Raw genomic sequence first — 23,497 nt, forward strand, 5'->3', positions numbered from 1 at the left:
ACGTAATTCCTCCTTTAGCTCTGAGAAATTTGATGGACTGAAGCCTTCTTCTCTCATCTCGTCAAAGTCATTCTCCGTCCAGCTTTGATCCGTTGCTGGCGATGAGCTGCGCTCCTTTGCCGGGGGAGATGCGCTCTTATTTTTTGAATTTCCAGCTTTTCTGCCCTGCTTTTTCCCCATCTTTGTGGTTTTATCTGCCTCTGGTCTTTGATGATGGTGATGTACTGATGGGGTTTTGGTGTAGGTGTCCTTCCTGTTTGATAGTTTTCCTTCTAACAGTCAGGACCCTCAGCTGTAGGTCTGTTGGAGATTGCTTGAGGTCCACTCCAGACCCTGTTTGCCTGGATATCAGCAGCAGAGGCTGCAGAAGATAGAATATTTCTGAACAGCGAGTGTACCTGTCTGATTCTTGCTTTGGAAGCTTCCTCTCAGGGGTGTACTCCACCCTGTGAGGTGTGGGGTGTCAGACTGCCCCTAGTGGGGGATGTCTCCCAGTTAGGCTACTCAGGGGTCAGGGACCCACTTGAGCAGGGAGTCTGTCCCTTCTCAGATCTCAACCTCCGTGTTGGGAGATCCACTGCTCTCTTCAAAGCTGTCAGACAGAGTCGTTTGCGTCTGCAGAGCTTTCTGCTGCGTTTGTTATTGTTTACTGTGCCCTGTCCCCAGAGGTGGAGTCTACAGAGACAGGCAGGTTTCCTTGAGCTGCTGTGAGCTCCACCCAGTTCGAGCTTCCCAGCAGCTTTGTTTACCTACTTAATCCTCAGCAATGGCGGGCGCCCCTCCCCCAGCCTCGCTGCTGCCTTGCCGGTAGATCGCAGACTGCTGTGGTAGCAATGAGGGAGGCTCCGTGGGTGTGGGACCCTCCCGGCCAGGTGTGGGATATGATCTCCTGGTGTGCCTGTTTGCTTAAAGCGCAGCATTGGGGTGGGAGTTACCCGATTTTCCAGGTGTTGTGTGTCTCAGTTCCCCTGGCTAGGAAAAGGGATTCCCTTCCCCCTTGCGCTTCCCAGGTGAGGCAATGCCTCGCCCTGCTTCAGCTCTCGCTGGTCGGGCTGCAGCAGCTGACCAGCACCGATCGTCCGGCACTCCCCAGTGAGATGAACCCAGTACCTCGGTTGAAAATGCAGAAATCACCGGTATTCTGTGTCGCTCGCGCTGGGAGTTGGAGACTGGAGCTGTTCCTATTCGGCCATCTTGCTCCGCCCCCCCGGAAAGGGTTTTTTAGTATAGGTAAAAACTCAACAGAAAACACTAAATGCTTATTTTATATGTAAATTATATGTAATTACAAAATATATTTTACGAATAGAGGACAAAACAAGTTAACGTGTTATTTAAAATAATACCACTCACTCATGCTGGATAAGTGTTGGTTGGTGGTAATATCCCTAAAATTCTTTAATAAGACATTTCAGGCTCTCTCTAATCCAGATCCCAATTTGTGTTTTTACTCTTATTTATTCTATACATGTTATTTGCTCTAGCAGATGTGAATTTTCTCACCAAAGTTTCTGGTTCCTCAAGCAAGCCAGAGGTGTATGGGCCAAAAGATGAGGGAGAGTGAATAAAACAGGAAGGAGGGGAAGTAGAGAAGGAGGGAGGGAGGGAGGGAGGAAGGAAGGAAGGAAGGAACGAAGGAAGGAAGGAAGGAAGGAAGGAAGGAAGGAAGGAAGGAAGGAAGGAAGGAGAGATAAGAGAGGGAGGGAAGGAGGAAGAAAACTCATCTCATACAAAAATCAGAATGGGAAGGAGAAAGGATGAAAATTTGTCTCTCAGTAGTATATGAGTTCAATAGAAAATTTTCATGAATATTATCAATTAGCTGATAGGAAACATTTGTTAGTCTGGGCTTCCAGGATTCAATTTGTAGGAGGTAAAGAGTAGCAGAGAAATCTGTCATGCTGATACTGACTCAGAGGGCAGCAGAGATGTCACCCAAGGTTCTTGAAAGGCCAGGAAACAGCAATTTGTAAAAATTACTAGTCTTTTTACTTCTTGCTAAAAATAAACATGTGAATTAGCTTCTCAGCACAATATTTCAGGTCATTTTATGCCATTTGATTGTACTAATAGAGGAAACAATTTGCATTTCATAAATTTCACATTTGGGGAACCATGTCCAATCGCTAATGTGGAAGCTCCTCTGAATTGATGAGAAATTAAGTATGACAAACTACAATTAGCCTTTAGAATACTTCTACCACAGTGACTACTATCACCACCCTCTACTACGTCTATTAGTGGTTAACACTTACTGAGCACGTACTGTGTAAGGTGCTATTCTAAGTGCTTTTCACGTACTAACTCATTTCAGCCTTACCTCAACTGTATAAAGTAGTCTTGTAATTATCTCCATTTTACATACAAAGAAACAGAGGCACAGAGATATTAAATAACTTGCCCAACGTCATATTGCTAGTGAATGGCCATCCGAAATTTGAACCCAGGCAGCTCAGCGTCTGTGTTCTGGTTCTCAGTCACTTACTGTTAAACAGGCTTAGAGAAGGGGGCAGGAGAGTAGATAGACCCCTTCACTGAAGCCAAGACTTATATTTAATCTAAGTGGGATGTTTTTATTCACTCTACACTGCTAGTAAAATTCATTTTCTTTCTCATTTCTTCTCTTTGTCCTTCCTTCTCTATAATCGTCCTCTTCCTCCTCCACTTCTCTTCCCTGTTTCTCTTTCTCATTTTTCCTCCTCTTTTGATGAATTGTGTAGTTTTGCTTACTTTGAGTATCCAAACAGAATTCATCCTCTTTTCTATTTCTCACTTCTCTTCCATTGCCTCCCTATGTCCTGCCTCTTCAATCAGCCTCACCCTTTCCCAACTTTCTTGCTTCATTCAGGGACATTAACATTAGCACCAATTCTCCTTGCTTCATTTTTACAGCTCTTCTCAACCCGTGTCTCCACTGTTGTCTTTTTCAGCAGGTCCTGTCTGCTTTTCCTTTCAAATGTCCCTCAGATTTATCTTTTTCATTTCTACTGACTCCCAACGAATTCATCCTCTTATCACCTCACACTTGTGGGAAAGTCCTCCAGCTTGTCTCTTCACCATCAAAGTCTCACAATTCATGCTCTCTGACTTATTATCTACAGGACAGTTTTCCAAAAACGATACTCTCGTTGTTTTACTGGGCAAATTAGTGCTATTGGTAAATCCTCCATTGCCTGAAACTATCATTTCTAAACCTTACTCCCCATAATTAGGCCCAATCCAATTTTTTGCCTCCAAATACTTTTTCACTGTCCCTTGAATATAATGATATTTCTCACAATTGCATCTTTGCTAATCTTTTATTTAAATTGCTTGGAACCAGAAGTGATTTGGATTTTAAACTTTTCCAGATGTTATAATATTTGCAGAATACGTACCAGTGGAGCATCCCTAATCTGAAAATACAAAATGTGAAATGCTGCAATGAGCATTTCCTTTGAGCATCATGTTGGTGCTCAAAAACGTTTGAATTTTGGAGCATTTTGAATTTCAGATTAGGGATGTTCTATGGTAGTGATGGTGGTGGAAGCGATCTTTAGAATTTATTATCAGCCAAGCTTTGTACTAAGTATGTTATATACATTATTCCAAGTAATTCCCACAGCATCTTTGTGAAGACTGTCCCATGATTTTACAGATGAGTAAACTGAGGCATATAGCAATTTGCCTAAGGTCACATAGCTCTTAAGGAGTACAGATTGGATGTGAATCCACACATCTGATTTCACAGTCCATGCTCTTAAGTACTTTCTAATACTGTTCACCTAGCCAAAAATTATACCCTTATCCAGACTGCCATCATCATTAAATAGAGAATGTTAATACAAGTCTCCTTGAAAACTTCGAATACTCATTTAGAATCATTCCTCTGAATGTCCACTGAATTCAGCATAATATTCCATGTAATACTCAATATAATATCAAACTAGAATATATTGATTTAGAATTATTTCATATGTATTCATCTCATCTCCCTAATTAAACTGTAATCTTCCGCACTAGAATGGCATCTTCTCAAACTGTAACTTATGAGTCATGGAATTAGCTCATGGCCTGCAACCAACATTTGAAAAAAAATAAAATAGGCTTGAAAAAAAACAGCGTGTATCACTTTGTAGAATGTTTATTTCAATTATGTGAGGATGTGTATGTACACTTACACTAGGTCATAATGCAAAAATGTATTTAAGGTGATAGTTCAAGGTCAAAAAATTAGAAAGCCATTGTTCTAGAGGGCAGACATGATTCGTTAGTCTTTTATTCTTACGGGGCCTATCACAATCCCACACACACAGTAAGTACTCAATAACAACTTGGCTGACTGAATAAAATTACCTTGTACCATTTCTATTATAACCATATTATTATGATTAAAAACTCAGTGTTGAACCATTTATACATATCATAATATCTATACATGCATAATCTTTACTGTGATCATGTTTAGCCCTATATTGTCAAGTGATTTTTTAAAATTGAGGCTTCTCTGTTTATAAGATAATGGTGCTTAAATTCCCAAGCTATACTTAAGATTTTAGAGAGGTTAGTTTCGATTAGTAGTTCCATAAATTGAGAGTTAAGAAGATATGGTATCTTATGCAAATGAAAGCTTACTCCTCCCCATAATACTAAAGGGGAAATTTTAATGATAACTTGGCTAAGCATGGTTCCTTCTTTTTTATAAGGCAACTACATATCATTACTTTTAATATTTATTTCTGCAAAGAATCACTTTACTAAAATTTGTATTACGTTTACAAAGAGGCTTTTAAAAATTAAAATATCATTTTTAGCTAAATAGTATCAAGCAACTTGATTGTACTGCATTTATTAACCTCACCATTTGAGCAGTCTGGGCCAGTCCAATTAGGGTCACATGTGCAGGAGCCACTTTCTTGAAGGTATGTTCCGTGACCAGAGCACTGGTCTGGACACATGGTCTTCAGTATTTCACAATTGCTACCTCCCCATCCTGGACTGCAGTGACATTCCCCATGAATACACACACCATGATTAGAACACCCAGGGTCTAGACAGTCAGCTGGTATAAAGACAAGAACGATTTTATTAAATCCAGAAGATATCATAGTGCAGGCAGAAAAAAGAATTAAATCCTAATCTAATTTATATGAACACTTTGGATAATCAAATATTTATCTACCATTTTCAAGAACCTGTTTCTGAAAATGCAAAGAATTATAACACAATAAAGCATTAAGAACCAGGCTCGTGCCATTTAGGTAATTGAGACTCTTGCAAGGATTTGTAATTTTCCTGAATTACACACATAGGCTCTTGAGGTTTCAGACTATTGCTCTCTGTTCTGCCTAATCACAGAGTAATAAGTATTGCCTTCTCTATAACAAAATCTGTGACCACTGAGTACTGATGGCTGTATGGGATCCTCACACTGTTTGAGAAATAAATGAGTTGCATACTCTCTTTCTTAATTCACTTTAATGTGCTTTAGATGACGAGATTTAATTTAGCAATTTGACTCAATAAAACTTTACACTTGTAGGGTCAATGGCCTGAAAATTTAATTCCAGAGACTTAATTGCATTACTTTGTGTGTGCAGATCAATAAAATCAATTTGATTGAAGAACGGAAATGGTGCTTTTTTGCTTTCTGAAAAAACAATTCACCTGCACTTTACAATATGGTATCTTGACTCTCATCATTACACGTACACAGCTATGGAACAAATCCATGATGTCACACTTCTTTTCAGTAGCATATTTTGTGTACCATTCTGTCTTTCTAGAGAAGTCAAAATGCTAGATTTAGAAGCTGGCATCAATGTAAAAAACTATAAAAAGAAAAATAAAATCCAACAGTCTGCTGTTAGTTTCAAGGTACGAGGTCTGCTTGCTTTCTCAGAGTGAAGAAAAGGAATGATTCACACGGCTGAAAAAGAGCAAGAGGCCCTTTGGTGTGTGTTCTTTTTATTAGTTAAAATGTTAATAAGACAATGCATTCATAAATATGGATTTTTCAAAATTGCTTTCAAAAGGAAGCCTATAAAAGAGATTTGCCAAACTAAAGATTACAGATATAATCTATTTCTTTATGAAGACAACAACAGACTTCTGCAAATATTGACATGTTTACCTTCTTCACAATTTTCTCCTTTGTATCCCGAGTTGCAGGCACAAGAGCCCATGATACAAATCCCACGACCCCCACACTGCGGGTCAATACACTGGGTAGCCGGCACATCACACTCCGTACCCTTCCAGCCGCTGAAACACAGGCAGCGGCCCTTGGAGTACTGCCCGTTGCCACTACATAACACTGGACAGGCCGCTGTGAAACAAGACACGACAGAAGAATTACAGCCACATTTTCCACCGAGCTTCCGAGAGAAAAGACACATCGCTGGAACAAGCAATTTGCCGGTTTTCCCCCTTCTTTCCTGTCTCGGTAGTTCTTGGAATTACTTGTGTTTCTACAGCTTATTTATATCGGCTTAAGAAAAGAATCTAACTTGCATACCTCTTGAACAATCTGGACCCAGAAATCCTGGAAAACAATGGCAAGTTCCAGAAACGCACTCTCCATTTCCATGACAATTCCGGGGACATTCCACCACAGACTCTGAAGAAAAGGGAAAGAAGGAACACTTGTTGTATAGCCTGCCTCTTGCAAAAGATAAACGGTGTCACTTTGATCTTCATTTATGCTAGATAATTTGAGGAGTAAAGCAAAGCACTGTCACTTCAAATGCAGATTTTCAAAGTGTTTCATGATGTATTCTTGTCTCCCAAGGTAATTCCAGATGATATTTTCTCCCATTGCTTCATAGTCTGTCACATATTCACAAATAAACGGTTCAAAAATAATTCTCATATTCTACCTGGGCTTTAACACCCTAGGAATTACCCCAAATTGGTACAGATAATTTAGTTTCTATTAAACACGGCGTTTAGGCTGTAGCCTGGAAAAGGGGGCTTTGAAGACTATTCTTACCTATAACAATGGTATTAAAAGACACCTGCTCTGCATTTTTCCCGTCATTATAAAAAGCCAGATGCCAGATTCCGGAATCCAAGTACTGGATAAAGCCAGCCTCATGAAGGCTGACGGATCTCGCCTGCCGTCCGGCTCTCTCCGTCTCAAGCAGGCTCCGCTGCTCTCTGGCAATCAGCCTGCTGCCATCCAGGAGCTCCACGAAGTCATACTGCGGGATGGATGACGAAAAATAGTCAGAAATATAAAGGCTGGCTGCTTCTCTTTCTTTTTGTTCTCCAAGCTGTCTTCCTTTGCTCTAACAAATACAATGTTAGAGAGAAGTTCCTGACTGACAGGTCCAAATGGCAGAAGTCTCCTATGCACACCATTTACAGGAGGATGCAAACTACCTGCCACATAGGGCCGGATCCAATCATCAGGGACCATTTTTTTCCCCTTATTGGGCAATATGGTTTCCAAATTTATTTAATTCTACTGACTGATCAAAGTTTAATGAGTTTAGGCAGTCTGGGGATACAAACATAAAATCTACATGAACTGACATTTCCAATCCAGCAGGCTTATTTTTAATGCATTAATTCAAAATTGATATATAACAGTTGTACATATTTTGAGTGCCCTCCCAGCCTCTGGTATCCATCATTCTACTCTTTCTTTGTTTTAAATTTTATTTTATTACACTTTAAGTTCTGGGATACATGTGCAGAATGTGCTGGTTTGTTACATAGGTATGCACGTGCCATGGTGGTTGGCTGCACCCATCAACCCATCATCTACATTAGGTATTTCTCCTAATGCTATCCCTCCCCTAGAACCCCACCCCCTGAGAGGCCTTGGTGTGTGATGTTCCCCTCCCTGTGTCCATGTGTTCTCAGCATTCAACTCCCACTCATGAGTGAGAACATGTAGTGTTTGGTTTTCTGTTCTGGTGTTAGTTTGCTGAGAACCATCATTCTCCTCTTTCTACTCATTCACTTTTTTAGCTCCTATATATAAGTCAGAATATGTGGTATTTGACTTTCTATGCCTGGCTTATTTCACTTCACGCAATGACCTCCAGTTCCATCCATGATGCCAGCAATCTCGTTTTAGTTAGACCACAAGATAACCCTTTACAGTCTTCTCTGACTTAATATTCATGTAGCAACAACTACTGTTGAATCCTTACTCTGTGCCGGTTCCTCACAGGAACCCTCGTAGGAAGGCTTTACCATTTGCACTTTACAGATGAAGGAATCTGAACTTGAGGAGCTGCAGCAGGCTCTCAGCCATCTGGTAATGGTGGGGTTGGGGTGTGAACTCAAGAGCACTTCACTCCAAGTGGGGTCATCCCTCCCACCCTACTCCACCTCTCCTGTGACCCTGATGTGACCATCTCAAGCACGATGGAGAACGCCCCGGGCTTTACTTAGTTATTGTTAGATTAAAGACAAGTAACAAGATGCCTTTACATCTTTGATCTAAACAGTCAATGGAGGGGTTCTGAAGCGACGGCAATAATAGGAAATGTGCCTGACTACTCTTATGAATGGGTCATCATTAAACCTAAGTTTTGTTTTAGTAAAATTAGACATCAACATTGGTGGCTGGAGAGTTTAAACAGAATTAAAAATATAAAATGTGACTGTTATACAGTGGAGTAAAATTTTATAAGTAGAAATAATACAGGGAATTTGAAAGATGCTGAAAAGACTTTCCAATGTAGTTTCAAGAAATTTTTTAGATAACAATTGTTAAAAGTAGAGTGATTCAGTGTCTACAGACTGTTACCTAGTTTCATTCTATTCCTGAGGTGTGTTTATGGTGAAACATATGCCACAGTACAATATATAAATAATAATTATAATACTGCATATATAAATCATAAATATTCTACTTTGATAGATTTCTTAAATGGAATTTCATCAGAGGCCTATTTAAGAAAAAGATTATTATATGAATCTCTTAATTCAATCAAGGTGGAATAAAATCAGTTGTTGGAAATACTGAGAATCACAGTTAAATAGATTGCCATTTTACTGATCATAGACCTCTGCTGTTAACATTGGAGAGAATTTAGAATTTAATTCAGCTTCTGACTTATTAAAATTATTATTTATAAGTAAAATCTTTTTTTGTTCTTTTGGGTAGTTTCATTAGAATAGAATTCAGCTGTGAGAAATATATAAAAATAGTATAACGTGATCAGCAGTCAACGACGTTTATTTTCATTTATACCTTATAAGGATGAAAAGAATGACTGGTGTGGATACCTGCCCTACAAAAATTTGACTGGAATTCTATTCTAGAATTATTAGAGGAAAACTAATTCAGCAGTTTTGAAAGGTGATTCTGTCTCAAATAAGCCATTCATTTCCTCATCAGGTTTAAATATTTACACATTTGCATGGCAAAGAGACAAGAAAAAATTTCTTTTTATGACCCAAGCATATAAACATTTTTCTTCCCTAACATTAAACACAGTAACTGAAACAGTTGAAGGGAGAAATTCTGAGTTTTAGCTGGTCTTTGAAGGTAAAAGCACAACCATCACCTTTATCATGGAAGTAACCATTTGCATCACACTGTGAACAATAAAATAAGGCCAGGGTAGTGAACATGATGGTGGGGAGGAGGAGCTGACAGGTTTTGAGTATCTACCCAGTTCTAGGCTCTTCTGCAGAAGTGTTTCACACATGATTTCAGAAGTGATTCAAATACCTAAAGAAACATTCCCTACGTTAACACTAAAACCATCTGTGCCAAAAGTTACCAAATTACAAGGAATGAAAATACTTAACAATTTTCGTTCTTAGGGCATAAACTGGTCACTTAAGGGCAAATGTGAGTTTTGCTCTGTAATACTTCTAAGATGGAGACACATATATTTTTGGGGAGAAGAGGAGTCTTAGGACCTTATGCTCTTTTTAGGAAGAAATTCTTGGGGCTAACTCTTCAATTGCACTACTCCGGGGAAGCCATCATGAGACAAAGCTTATACTTGATAAAGGTTTCATATAAAGTGAGATAATTTTACTTGTGAAAGCTCTGTTTAAAGGTCATTTTCTTATGATTTAATATTAACAAATATACACGCTTTAACAATCCTCGTCTAAAGTTGGTTTCAACTACAATGTATTAACAAGGTCTTTTGGAAAATCAATAGAAGAAAAGTTTGCCCGTCTTTGTTGTATTTATGCTGGTTACCTAATAGACCATTTAAAAACAAATAGATTTTGTTTCAGGTATCTTCGTGGTTCACTTCTGAACAGTTAGATTAGAGGTTTAATTCAATTCTGTTACTAAAACGATGAGTTCTTGGAATCTATGAATACTTAACTGTGTCCTGACATCAACTCTTTGGTAGTGGCACAGTCTTGCTGTAATTGGAATATAGAGAATAAAGAGATTTTACACATCATCTGATCCAACTCTTTCACTTTACCAATGGACACTAAGGCTCAGAGAAGGGATGCTGCAAGGTCACCAAGTGAAAAGGTGGTAAAGGGTATGCTTAGAACCCAGGCTTCCAACTCTCATTCGACAAGAGCCTTCATGTGACTGCACTCAAATGCTACAGTACACTTAACCATAAGGCTCTGCATCGCCTCCTTAGGCCACTAACTGACCAAGAGAATGAACTGGCATCAGGGAGAAGAGAGCCCACTGATGCGTTGGCAACAATCAAACGGGCAGTTTTAAAAAGGTCACAAAGACTGTGACAGCTCAAGCAACCATTCTGAATGGCTGGCCACTTTTAATTATTTCAGGTTGATTTATTTAATGTTCCCCAGAAACAGAGAAATATTCAATTTGGGCTGCTTTATAGAATATTTCATGTTTAAACACTGAACTCAGAAACAGTTGTTTGCTCTGCTGATACTGAATAAACCACAGGAAGAAACTATAATAACCGTGATGCTTAAGAAAATGCATAACCTACTTAAACACATATATTGTGGTAGAAAAGAAAAGTGGGTATCACATGTATTATGTTTAAATACTAGAAAGATTATGAGAAAACCTGAAACTGCACCTTTTATTTCTCTAATCTTAAATGTTATATACAACTTGCAGAGTCAACTAAATCTTTAAATAAACCTTTCAAGTACACAAAACAATAGGCAATTCTTATCTGAAATTATTTTCTGGAATTTATAAGTTACATGTTCACTATTATGCTCGGCTTAGAGGTACATTTTTTGAATTATACACAAATAATCACATATGTGGTTTTAATGGGAAAATATTTTTTCATATTTCACTGGACAATTGCTATAAATCCAATCTGTCTACTATAATTGAAGTTATAGAGGACTTCCATTTAAGAAAAAATTTTTTTTTTTTTTTTTTTTTTTTTTTTCCCCTAGACAGAGTTTTGCTCTTGTTGTCCAGGCTGGAGTGCAATGTCACGATCTCTCGCTCACTGCAACCTCCGCCTCCAGGGTTCAAGTGATTCTCCTGCCTCAGCCTCCTGAGTAGCTGGGATTACAGGTGTGCATCACTACGTTCGGCTAGTTTTGTATTTTTAGTAGAGACGGGGTTTCACCACGTTGGTCAGGCCGGTCTTGAACTCCTGACCTTAAGTGCTCCACCCACCTCAGCCTCCCAGTGCTGGGACTACAGGTGTGACCCACTGTGCCTGGCCTTAAGAAAACCTGGTTATTGTATCCTAGTCAGTGTCACCTATAAGATGAACTGGAGTCAAATCTAAAATTTAAAATGGTCCAGACTGGCTGGGCGCGGTGGCTCACGCCTGTAATCCTAACACTTCGGGAGGCCGAGGAGGGCAGATCACCTGAGGCTGGGAGTTTGGGACCAGCCTGACCAACATGGAAAAACCCCATCTCTACTAAAAATACAAAATTAGCTGGGCGTTGTGGCGCATCCCAGCTACTCGAGAGGCTGAGGCTGGAGCATCACTTGAACCTGGGAGGCGGAGGTTGCGGTGAGCCGAGATCATGCCATTGCACTCCAGCCTGGGCAACAAAAGCAAAACTCCATCTCAAACAATAAAAAATAAAATAGAATAGAATGGAATGGAATGGAATGGAATGGAATGGAATAGAATAGAATAGAATAGAATAGAATAGAATAGAATAGAATAGAATAGAATAAAATAAAATAAATTGGTCCAGATGCGGTGGCTCCTGCCTGTAATCCCAGTCTTTTGGGAAGCTGAGGTGGGCGGATTGCTTGAGCCCAGGAGTTCAAGACCAGTCTGGGCAATGTGGTGAAACCACATCTCTACAAAAAATACAAAAATTAGCCGGGTGCAGTGACACGCATCTGTAGTCCCAGCTACCCAGGAGGCTGAGGTGGAAGGATCACCTGAGCCAAGGAGGTTGAGGCTGCAGTGAGGTGAGACTGTACCATTGCACGCCAGTCTGGAAGACAGAGTGAGACCCTGTCTCAAACAAAAAACAAAACAAACAAAAACCAGAACCCCAACAAACAAAAATACAAAATTTAAAATTGGGCGTTAGTACATTATAAGAAGTATACAATCCATAAGAATTGAATTTACTTTAATAATATATTAAAAATATTAAATAGGAAAAATGAATACACTAAAGCCTGATATTCAGAAATTTCACCGCCATAAAAATTCACATATGTATATGAAGTAAATCCACAATTATATTAGAAAAAGCATGTTGAAATCTTCTTACTCATCTTTCTTTAAAGATATAATTTCTTTATTAATATGTGATAACTTTTCTTCATAATTTATGTTCCTAGGTTATAGAAGAAGTATTTCTCACAAAATTATATGATATAAAGCATACATGAAAACTTCCCAGTCCTTATTTTATAAATCACACTAAATCAGCATGAAATCCTCTGGGCAAATAAATTGATGATCGAATATAACTTTAGGCTCATCCAACTGTCAATTTTAATTAATCAACTATTACATGTTTGATATTCTACTTACTAACAAAATAGTTGATCTTGGGGAAAGTCTCAGTTCCAATTTTATGGTGGGTAATTCAAAAAACTTCTCTTAGACATGACGGAACCTATATTAAGTGACAATTTCCAATTTACATACTATGACCCAGTACTGTATTAGATTATGAAAAAGGCTGTGGAATTGACAGTAGTTCTCCATCTGTGATTGCTGTTGTGAGGGGATTTTTATGCAAGGGAAATGGCTTTGAAGTTCTTTGATATTAAGGATATCTGAATTGTTTTGCGTACCACATGAATATGATCATACTTGGTTATCTCTGAAAGCTCTCTTGCCTCTTTATCTCAGCGTCACCATTTTAGATGAGGAACAGTGCCTGAGTTGATACAGCTCATGTCATCATATTTATGTTGATGTTCCCATAATTTCTCTACTAAGAGTAAATCTGGCATAAACTAAAAAATTACATTTTGAACAGAATGAATACGTGTTTGAGATGAATATGTTATGCATCTATTACATGAAAGGAATAAGATCATCTGAAATTATCATAGAATCTTTGTAAAACACTTGGAAAATCCATGGTGTTTTACTGGGTGCTCAGATGATGCTCAATATTCATTAAGTGACTCACAAAATTCAGTACATTTTAAACAGTCAAATCAGGAAGAAAATATTGTTCTTCCCACTACTGATTCAAAAACCTCAGAACAAGTAACCTACATTCAAAATTCTTTCTACTGTAGGAAGTCAGTTCCAAAGTGGCCGAACAGTTAACCAAACAGCTGAGCTTAAGAAAGATACTAATTTCAAAAAATGCAAGCAGCAGTTTTTATTTTATTGATGAGAAAGCCTAGCCTTACCTGAGTATGGGAAGGCGGTAAGCCTTTTCGGCCATAGACTCCTATCAATGCATCCTTCTGAAGAGAGATATTGAATTTAAGAAACTGTGGCTGATCAATGAAGAGCTGTGATCTCCAGAAGATCCCGGGAGGAACCTCTTGAATTGCTCTTCGGCCAATATCAAGTTCTCCGGAATCTATGGTATTATTTTCTTGCGTAAATCCACCTAATTTTCCTGAATGTAAGAGATCCAGTGATGAAGAACAAAACATTTTTTAAAAAACAGAACAAAAAAGGTTTTTAAACTTTTTGAAAAAGTTATTTTTACTAAATGCTCAAGCCATTTCGTCTTCTGATAAAGTACTCTCATAAAATTTGCACTTTAAAAGCTTCCGTTGCTAGATATTGGTGTTTTACTAATTCTGATTTAGCTCCTAAGATAGTTAAGTTAAAATCCCTTTGACTTCCCCAAGGTATGGCTATTACTAAAGCTGTTTTCACACCTACAGTCTTTCTGTTCACTTGAAACGTAATTATCTTACAAATTATGTGTCTTGTTATTTCTTGGGAGAGATTAGGTCTGGTACTTATCAGTCATTCTAAACATATTATAACACTGCAAAGTGTAAATTAAGGCAGAATGGATTATGGAGATTTCTAAATCAATCCTTAAGCAAACAATAAAACCAATCAATGGCTCGGATTCATGTAGTTCTATCTAAATGACATACTAGGATGAATGAAAAACACCAGAAGCTGGCAGAGAGGTAGGGAAGGGGTACTTGGGGCATTGTGAGGGGAAAGGAAGGAGGGGTCAGCTTAAGTGCTCACATAGCTTTTGGTGAAGGCTGTTCCTCTCTCTTTTGACCCTCATTTCAAACTCACTTGTAGTCTCAGTGGACATGCTGTGTTACTTCTGACCACACTGATCTTTGATCCATAGGAACAAAACGTCTTTGCTCCCTGGATCCCTGCCACCTGGTAAAAGAGCATCTCTTCTCTTCCTGCATGGCCTCCTTCTAGAAAACAGATCCAAGACTCCTCTTTTTGGTATGATGTTCCCCTTTTCCCTCTTTGCCAAGGTTCTTTCTCAGTTGCTCTGATGGGGGTCACGGTAGAATGTCTGCAATTTTCCATAAGCGGAAATATAACCACACTGTCTTTTATGCAGACGGGTCCAGGAGGCTGAGGAACAGAATGAGACTGGGCAAATTATCTTCTATCAATTCAGCCCTTTTACAGTGACAACAACAGGAGGGTGAGGGGGGAGGATCACTTGAGCTCAGGAGTTAAAGTCCAGCCTGGGCAACATAGTGAGACTCCCGTCTCTTAAAAAAAAAAAGTGATAACAAAGTTGACTTACTACCAACTTTGTCTTTTTTTTTTTTTAAACATTAAACTGTTAATTCAAAACGTAGAGGATGTAATTTTAATCTGAGAGCTGTAAGCTATCTTATCTTAGTGATAAGGGAGTCTTCTAACTCTCTGTGAAGAATTATTACTTTAACACTGAGTTCATTTTTACTGAGTGTCTGCTAGCGGCAGCACTGTAGGTGACTTAAAAAAAGAAACATAAACCAAAGAGTAGAATCTTAGAGATTATCTGATCTGACTTACAAAGCTTCTGCCATCAAGTAGTAATTACCTGGTTGGGGAGACAACACCCACAAACTGATAAATTAAGTGAGACCCTAAAGCAGTATGACCCTGAGTAGGGGTCAGAGAAAGGCACTATCACTGCAGGCTGGTGGCTGAGAGATTTCACAGGAGTTAAGTTTGGCAGTAAACGTTGAGGAACAGGTAGGAGAAGGTTTCTGAGTCGGGATAAACATCGCCATCACAAGCATGCAAGTGGAACTTGAGAGGTGTTAGGTTGGTGCTCAGCAGAGAAATCCATCTGGCCAGAAAATAAGATAAAGAAAACTCGTTTTGGAGTCAGACAAATCTGGGTTTGAAGCCTGGCTCTGCCAACAATTAGCTGTGTGGCCTGAAGCAAGATACTAAACGTCATCTAGAAAATGGGGAGAGTAATGTAATCATTGCACTGTTATAAGGATTCCATGAGGTTTGGGGCATCAAACACAAGCCGCAGTGTCTGGCTCTCAGGAGGTTTGAATGGGTTTGTCATGGGAGGGATGTGAGATAAGGTTGGGAAGGGAAATGACATCTGTTTGTGGAGTGCCTTGAATACCAGGTTAAAGAATATGGTCTTTATACTTTATGCTAGTGATTTTTTTGTATTTTCACTCTATCAAGAGTGTTATTACACTCTTCTCCCTGAAGACGTATATATTTACTAGCATTCTGTTACTGTGCATGTCATTTATGGTATGCTTTTAAAATAGATACTTGAAGACTGATTATGGGTAAATTGCATTTCGATGCCTCAAACACACTTATTCTTGTGTGGTGGTGGGGTGTGTGTGTATAATCAAGAGAAACAGAACTGAAGATTACTAAGGAACATGACCTGCAATCACAGACGCAGTTTATGGCCGACAGGATCTGAAGCAATTCACAAAAAATTCACACTTAGAGATAAATGTGAGGTTTGAGGGTACATCACTAGCAAATGTTACAATTGCTTTCCACCTGGACTACTGCATCCTACATGACACACGTACCATCAGTGGTGAAGGACCGCTAGAGCTAAATGGAGACCCATTAAAGGTTCTGAGCAGGCTAAAGGTGAAATGAAATCACTGTTTCAAGAGCATTACTGTGCAGTAACTGTGGGAAGCCTGGAAATGAACAGATGAGTGAGGACACAGTTGCAATAACCCAGGTATGAGGCAGAAGAGGGTTGTACAAGAAAACTCAGTAAAAAGGCATTATTTATAATCTCACTTCCTCTCTTCTTTCTCAGTGTTGACAATCATGGTAGCTATCAGGTCTATTTTTCTTAAACCAATTCAGTAATACAAAATGACCTAAGGAATAAAATTTCCAAATTGAGTTATAGTAATCACTGTAATTTTTCCACACATCAACTCTTGGATTATAAACTGCAGATCATTCATAGGATTCAAAGTATTTATTTTACAATAGTAATACTTGTTTATTTAAGCAAAATTAGAACATATAGTTAAATAAAAAGAGAAAAAGTATATATAATGCTACTACCCAGAGATTATTTTGCTTTCTATCTAAACAGACATCTATCTTGCTTTACTCAGAAATTTTTAATTATCTGAGACCAATTTCTACTTTTCATTTAGGAAGCTTCTGCAAATGAACCTATATTTGTCATCAAGGAACTTTTATTGAGAAGGTTCAGGGGAGAAAGAAATGGAACTAATCTTTACTGAGAACCTACAATATGACAGGTAGTTTCACCTATGAGGTTGTTATCATTTTGAGATGAGGAAACTAAGGCTCAGAGAAGTAAATGATGTGGCCAAAGCGACTGATGGAGTCAAGACTGAAATCAAGGTCTGCAGAATTCCAAAACTATCCGTTGTATATAATCCTCAATAAAATCTTTGCTTTTTATTAAAACAAAAATATTATTTTAAATTACTAAGTTTTAAATTTATTTGTCTAGTTCACATAAAATCAGATATATTAAGTCCCTGAAACACCCTAGAGAATACAATTTCAGGATATAAAGTTTATACTTATTTTTATAAATTTTATGCTGATAAAATTTATAAAACTGCCATGGATACTATAACATAATACTCTTTATGTTATAATTCATAAGTTCCTCATAAGCTTTTGTCTTTTGGTTGACTTCTACATGAAACTAATTTTAACGTACTGAGTAGAATAGCTACTCTCTTCCCCTCTAAGATGTTAGTATACATACCATATTTCAATATGAATATAGTTTATATTTATACTCATTCATCAAGTATATACATTTCTAGGCTATTATACTTGATTTTCATTAATAAGTTCGATCTACTATCTGAAGCGTATGTAATGTAATCTACTCTCTTGGGTTGACCCTATTGCTGCTATTAATGGTTTTCTGAGTTTTAATAGCATATCTGTGCTTTGAAACTGGGAAGCATAAATTCATAAACTGGTGCTAATTTCAGCATTTTTTTCCAAAACATTATGTTTACCCAAGAGCATTAGCTGTGGTAATGGTAACCAAGTTCTGATTTCTAGGGTTTCAGGTTTCACTATGTCAAAGCCGTTTAATAAGCCAGGTATTCTTGCCTTGTTGCTTTCTCCACAAATTAATTTTGAGGGAGGTTAAAATCTTTCCCACAGAAATGATATGTGAATACATTGTTGTGTCGGGAAGCATATCTATTTATCCTATTAGTCCCATACATAGCTAATTTAACAGGTGGCTCTTTTCCAGAAAAAGAGGGTTCTTCATTTGTAAAACAAAAGAACCAAGACTGGTAGAGTGTGCTTGAATGGGATAGTAGTTGCGATGATTTTTTCCTCCCATAACGAAAAGAACCCTAATTAATCATAACACCACAGAATCTTCGAGTTCTAGTATCCGTGAGGTCATCTAGTCCAGGGGTCTTTAAACAAGGGTAGCCATATCCCTAGGAAACATTGAAACTTTTCAATAAGGAATGGGGTAGGAAATTAATTTCTATTAATAGAACCTCAATAACACCCACGTGTTGACTTTCTTTACAAAGGAAAGGTATGGCTCTTACACACCCAAAATACTACCATGACTCATTGTCCTGCAGCATAAAACTTCCAGTATGCCAGAAAAAGGCAAAATTAAAAGTATTTTTGTTGGTGAAGCTTCTTTTATTTAAGACACCATAAACCCAAGGTAGGGCTTCAGCGACTTTCTCTGCTTAACATAGCTCCATTAAGGGCAAAATGTGGGGTTTAAAATGGGGTATTTCGGACTACTGGCATGCTTTGAAGTCAAATGTATCAAGAAAGAGAGATTACCTTTTTAATGAACTTATCACCCACCCCAACCACTGTCAAAGGATGCTTTTCAACTGCAGAAGACTTTCATGACTACCCACAACACAGCAAGAAGGTAAGAAACATGAAATGTAATGATGCTTTATTTATTCCAGCTGTCAAGGTAAGGACAAGGATTTGTGCTTTATCTTGCTACCTATCTACCTAGAGCAGGGATTCAGAACTGAGAGGTTCTAACAAAATGTAGATTAATTTATTTGAACTGAAAAAATAAGTCAGACTTTTTCTACAAAAGGTAAATTTGGGCCAGGCATGGTGGTTCACGCCTGTAACCCCAGCACTTTGGGAGACTGAGGCAGGTGGACCCCGAGGTCAGGAGTTCGAGACCAGCCTGGCCAAGATGGTGAAATCCCATCTCTACTAAAAATACAAAAATTAGCCGGTCGTGGTGGTGGGCACCTGTAATCCTAGCTACTTGGAAGGCTGAGGCAGGAGAATCACTTGAACCCAGGAGGTAGAGGTTGCAGTGAGCTGAGACCGTGCCACTGTACTCTAGCCTGGGTGACAGAGCAAGACCCCATCTCAAAACAAAACAAAACAAAACAAAAAAATGGTAAATTTGATTTTAGTAAGTACTGGCTCCGACAGGTAAATTATATGGTGGCTATTTCCCATAAATTAAATGAGCTAATGAAATAGATATATTTACAGCATATACAGGCATACATATTGCACATTTTGTTCCAGACCACCACAATAAAGCAAGTATCACAATACAGTGAGGTACACACATTTTTTGGTTTACCATAACATAAAAAGTTATGTTTACACTGTACTGCAGTCTATTAAGTGTGCAATAGCATTATTTCCTTTTTTTTTTGAGATAGGGTCTCAAAAGTTGTCACCCAGGCTGGAGTGCAGTGGCCCAATCTCAGCTCACTGCAGCCTCAATCTCCCTGGGCTCAGGTGATCATCCTACCTTAGCTTCTCAAGTGCCTGAGACTACAAGTGCACACCACTAAGTCTGGCTAATTTTTTGGTGTTTTTTGTAAAGACAGGGTTTCAACATGTTGTCTAGGCTGGTCTAAAACTCTTGGACTCAAGCGATCCACCAGCCTTGGCCCTGCAAAGTGCTGGGATTACAGGCATGAGCCACTGTGCCCAGCCAATAGGTTTCTACAAACCAATGTACAACCTTAATTTAAAAATATTTTATTGCTAAAAAATGCTAACGACCCTCTGATCAAGTCATAATCTTTTTGCTGGTGGAGGATCTTGCCTCAGTGTAGGTAGCAGCTGATTGATCAAGATAGTGGTTGCTGAAGGTTGGAGTGTCTATGGCAATTTCTTAAAATAAGACAATAATTGGCCGGGCGCGGTGGCTCAAGCCTGTAATCTCAGCACTTTGGGAGGCCGAGACGGGTGGGTCACGAGGTCAGGAGATCGAGACCATCCTGGCTAACAAGGTGAAACCCCGTCTCTACTAAAAAATACAAAAAACTAGCCGGGCGCGGTGGCGGGCGCCTGTAGTCCCAGCTACTCGGGAGGCTGAGGCAGGAGAATGGTGTAAACCCGGGAGGCAGAGCTTGCAGTGAGCTGAGATCCGGCCACTGCACTCCAGCCTGGGCGGCAGAGCGAGACTCCGTCTCAAAAAAAAAAAAAAAAAAAGACAATAATTAAGTTTGCCACATTGACTCTTTCCATGAAAGGTTTCTCTGAAGGATGTGATGCTATTTGATATCGTTTTACTCACAGTTTTTCAGAATTAGAGTCAACCCTCTCAAACCCTGCCACTGCTTTATCAACTAAGTTCATAATATTGTAAATCCTTTGTTGTTATTTCAACAATGTTCACAGCTTCTTCACCACCAGTAAATTCCATCTCAAATACCCACTTTCTTTGCTCATCCATAAGAAGCAACTCCTCATCCATTAAAGTTTCATGATGAGACTGCAGCAATTCAGTCACATCTTCAGGTTCTACTTCTAATTCTAGTTTTCTTGCTATTTCCACCAGATCTGCAGTTACTTCTGCCATTGAAGTGTGAACCCTCAAAGTCATCTATGAAGGTTGGAATCCAGTTCCAAACTCTAGTTAATGCTAGTCTTTTGACCTCTTCCCATGAGTCATAAATATTCTTAATAGCATCTAGAATGCTAAATCCTTTCCAGAAGGTTTTTAATTGGCTTTGCCCAGATCTATCACAGGAAATCACTATCTATCTATGATAGCCTTACAAAACGCACTTCTTAAATATGACTTGAAAGCTGAAATTACCCCGATCCATGGGCTGCAGAAGGGATGCTGTGTCTGCAGACATGAAAACATTAACCTCCTCGTACATCTCCATCAGAGCTCTTGGGGGACTAGGCACATTGTCAATAAGAAGTAATATTTTGAAAGCACTCTTTTTCTCTGAGCAGTAGGTCTCAATGGTGGGCTTAAAATATTGGGTAGCCACGTTGTAAAGAGATGTGCTGTCATCCAGGCTTTGTTGTTCCATTTATAGAGCACAGGCAGAGTAGAATTAGCATAATTCTTAACAGCCCTAGGATTTTAGGAATGATCAATAAGCACTGGTTTCAACTTCAAGTTACCAGTTGCATTACCCCCTAACAGAGTCAGCCTGTCCCTGGAAGCTTTGAAGCCAGGCCTCGACTTCTCCTCTCTAGCTAGGAAAACTCCTAGATGGCATCTTCTTCCAGTGTAAGGCTCTTTCATCTACACTGAAAATCTACTGTCTAGTGTAGCCACATTCATCAGTGATCTTAGCTAGATCTTCTGGATAACTTGCTGCAGCGTCTACACCAGCACCTGCTGCTTCACTTTGCATTTTTATGTCGCAGCGATGGCTTCTTTCCTTAAACCTCATGAACCGACCTTTGTTAACTTCAAACTCTTATTCTGCAGCTTCCTCACCTCTCTCAGCCTTTACAGAGCTGAAGAGAGAGCCTTGCTCTGGAGTAGGCTTTAGCTTAAGGGAATGTTGTATCTGGTTTGATCATCTATCCAGGCCACTCAAATGTTCTCCTTGTCGGTAACAAGGCTGTTTTGCTTTCTTATCATTCATGTGCTCACTGGAGTCGTGCTTTTAATTGCCTTTAAAAACTTTTCCTTTGCACTCACAACCTGGCCAAGTGTTTGGCGCAGGAGGCCTAGCTTTCAGCCGATCTCATCTTGGACATGCCTTCCCCACTAAGCTTGATCATTTCTAGCTTTCGACTTAAACTGAGAGACGTGTGATTCTTCCTTTCACTTGAATACTTAGAGGCCACCGTGGGCCTATTGATTGGCCTAATTTCAATACTGTTGTGTCTCAGGAAATAGGAAGGCCCAAGGAGAGAAAGATGGTGGGGATGCTGGTCCCGGAGCAGTCAGAACACACACGCATGTATTGATTAAGTTTGCTGTCTTCTACGGGTGTGGTTTCTGGCACCCCCAAACAATGATAAGAGCAACATCAAAGATCACTGATTGAAGGTCACCGTAACAGATCTAACGATAATGAAAAAGTTTGAAATATTTTGAGAATTACCAAAATGCAACACAGAGACATGACGTGGGCACGTGCTGTTGGAAAAATGGTGCCGACAGACTTGCTTGATGCAGGGCTACCACAAACACTCAGTTTGTAAAAAACACGGTATCTGGGAGGCATGATAAAGCGTAATAAAATGAGATCTTCCTCTAATACGATGAAAGCATTACAAAATTATAATATCAAAGGTGAATTAATATGAGCAATAGTTCCATTTTTCACCACATTTTAAGCATACCAGATTAAACAAAGTGCCACTAAGTAGCAGAATAACAGGTCAAATTAGCAGTATTTTGCTAAGCCTTGGTAAAGTCTTTTTTGATATCCTACACAGAAACCGGGAAAGGATTGGTTCTAAAAACAGTGTAATAAGTCTTTTTCAAAGTAGTTAGTTGCTGATTCTTCGCTTTTATGAGAAATGTGATAGAACTGGCAGCTTATAGACAACATTTTTTTTTAGAAATAGATCGCAATGTGATTTTTGACATATGACTAATAAGAATGTCAAATAATTGAAGAGCATCACTTAAAAAAAATTCTTCCATTGCCACTTATGTTGTAGCAAGATTTCTTTTGTTTATATTCATAAGAAAGGAAAACAAGATTAGAATTGAAACTGAATTTTGCTTTATTCTTATAAGGAATATTCATCTATGAATATATAAAGCATTTGAAAAAAGTTCCCATTCATCTCAGAGAGGTATTTTCAATACATTTTCACTTTTTATGTTTCAAATTATCAAAATCTTTAACACACTTACATAAGAATTAGGTTGTTTTCAGTCAAATGTGTACAACTAATAATTGTAAGCATAATTTAATATAGAAGAAAATAGGTTTTGAAAAACATATGATCTCAAAAAATAAAAAAAATTAAATTTGTATAGCTATTTTGTTTAAGGAGGTCACAAAAGCAAAATAGTTTGAAGCCCACTGATGTATTCTAGCTTTTCCCATGAAATATGAATCTCATCTCTAAAGTGCCTGTCAACTTCTATTTGCTTCAAGTTATTACACTATTTAGAATGAATTTATTTTGAATTACAGTCTTAGAATGTGTCTTTTCTAAAAGGTAGTTGCAGATCTGACCTCTCATTCTAATTAGTGATGTAGAAATATAAGGACATCACTGATTTTTCTCTGCAAAGTCCACTGATATGGCAGCTTAGATTAGTACAGCCTTCCTGTTTAAGCTTCTAGTTTGAATATCAGCACACTAGGGTTTTGTGAAGGGGCTCTGTCTTTAAATTCTGCACTGCTGCTTTTCAAATCACAGCCCTTCTCTCATTTGGCCAAGTCAAGTGTGTTCATTCCTGTTAGCATTTTCAAATGCTCTTTACTGATGGTAAACACACCTGGAAGTCAGTGGGCCATTGACACAGTTTGATAAAC

The 23,497-nt window shown here is 38.6% G+C and overlaps 1 protein-coding gene across 1 annotated transcript in view; it reads right to left on the reverse strand.

The window, feature by feature from the left end:
- TENM3 (teneurin transmembrane protein 3) overlaps nt 1-23,497 on the reverse strand; it is a 2,279,939-nt gene that overhangs the window by 116,414 nt on the left and 2,140,028 nt on the right. The window contains exons 13-17 of the mRNA XM_050789940.1: nt 13,730-13,944; nt 6,971-7,181; nt 6,497-6,598; nt 6,113-6,307; nt 4,841-5,041 (exon numbers count right to left, since the gene is read on the reverse strand). Coding sequence (XP_050645897.1) covers nt 4,841-5,041; nt 6,113-6,307; nt 6,497-6,598; nt 6,971-7,181; nt 13,730-13,944 — 924 coding nt within the window. The remainder of the gene's footprint in view (nt 1-4,840; nt 5,042-6,112; nt 6,308-6,496; nt 6,599-6,970; nt 7,182-13,729; nt 13,945-23,497) is intronic.

The sequence above is a fragment of the Macaca thibetana genome, chromosome 5 (assembly GCF_024542745.1).
Source record: "Macaca thibetana thibetana isolate TM-01 chromosome 5, ASM2454274v1, whole genome shotgun sequence".
NCBI classification, from domain to species: domain Eukaryota; kingdom Metazoa; phylum Chordata; class Mammalia; order Primates; family Cercopithecidae; genus Macaca; species Macaca thibetana.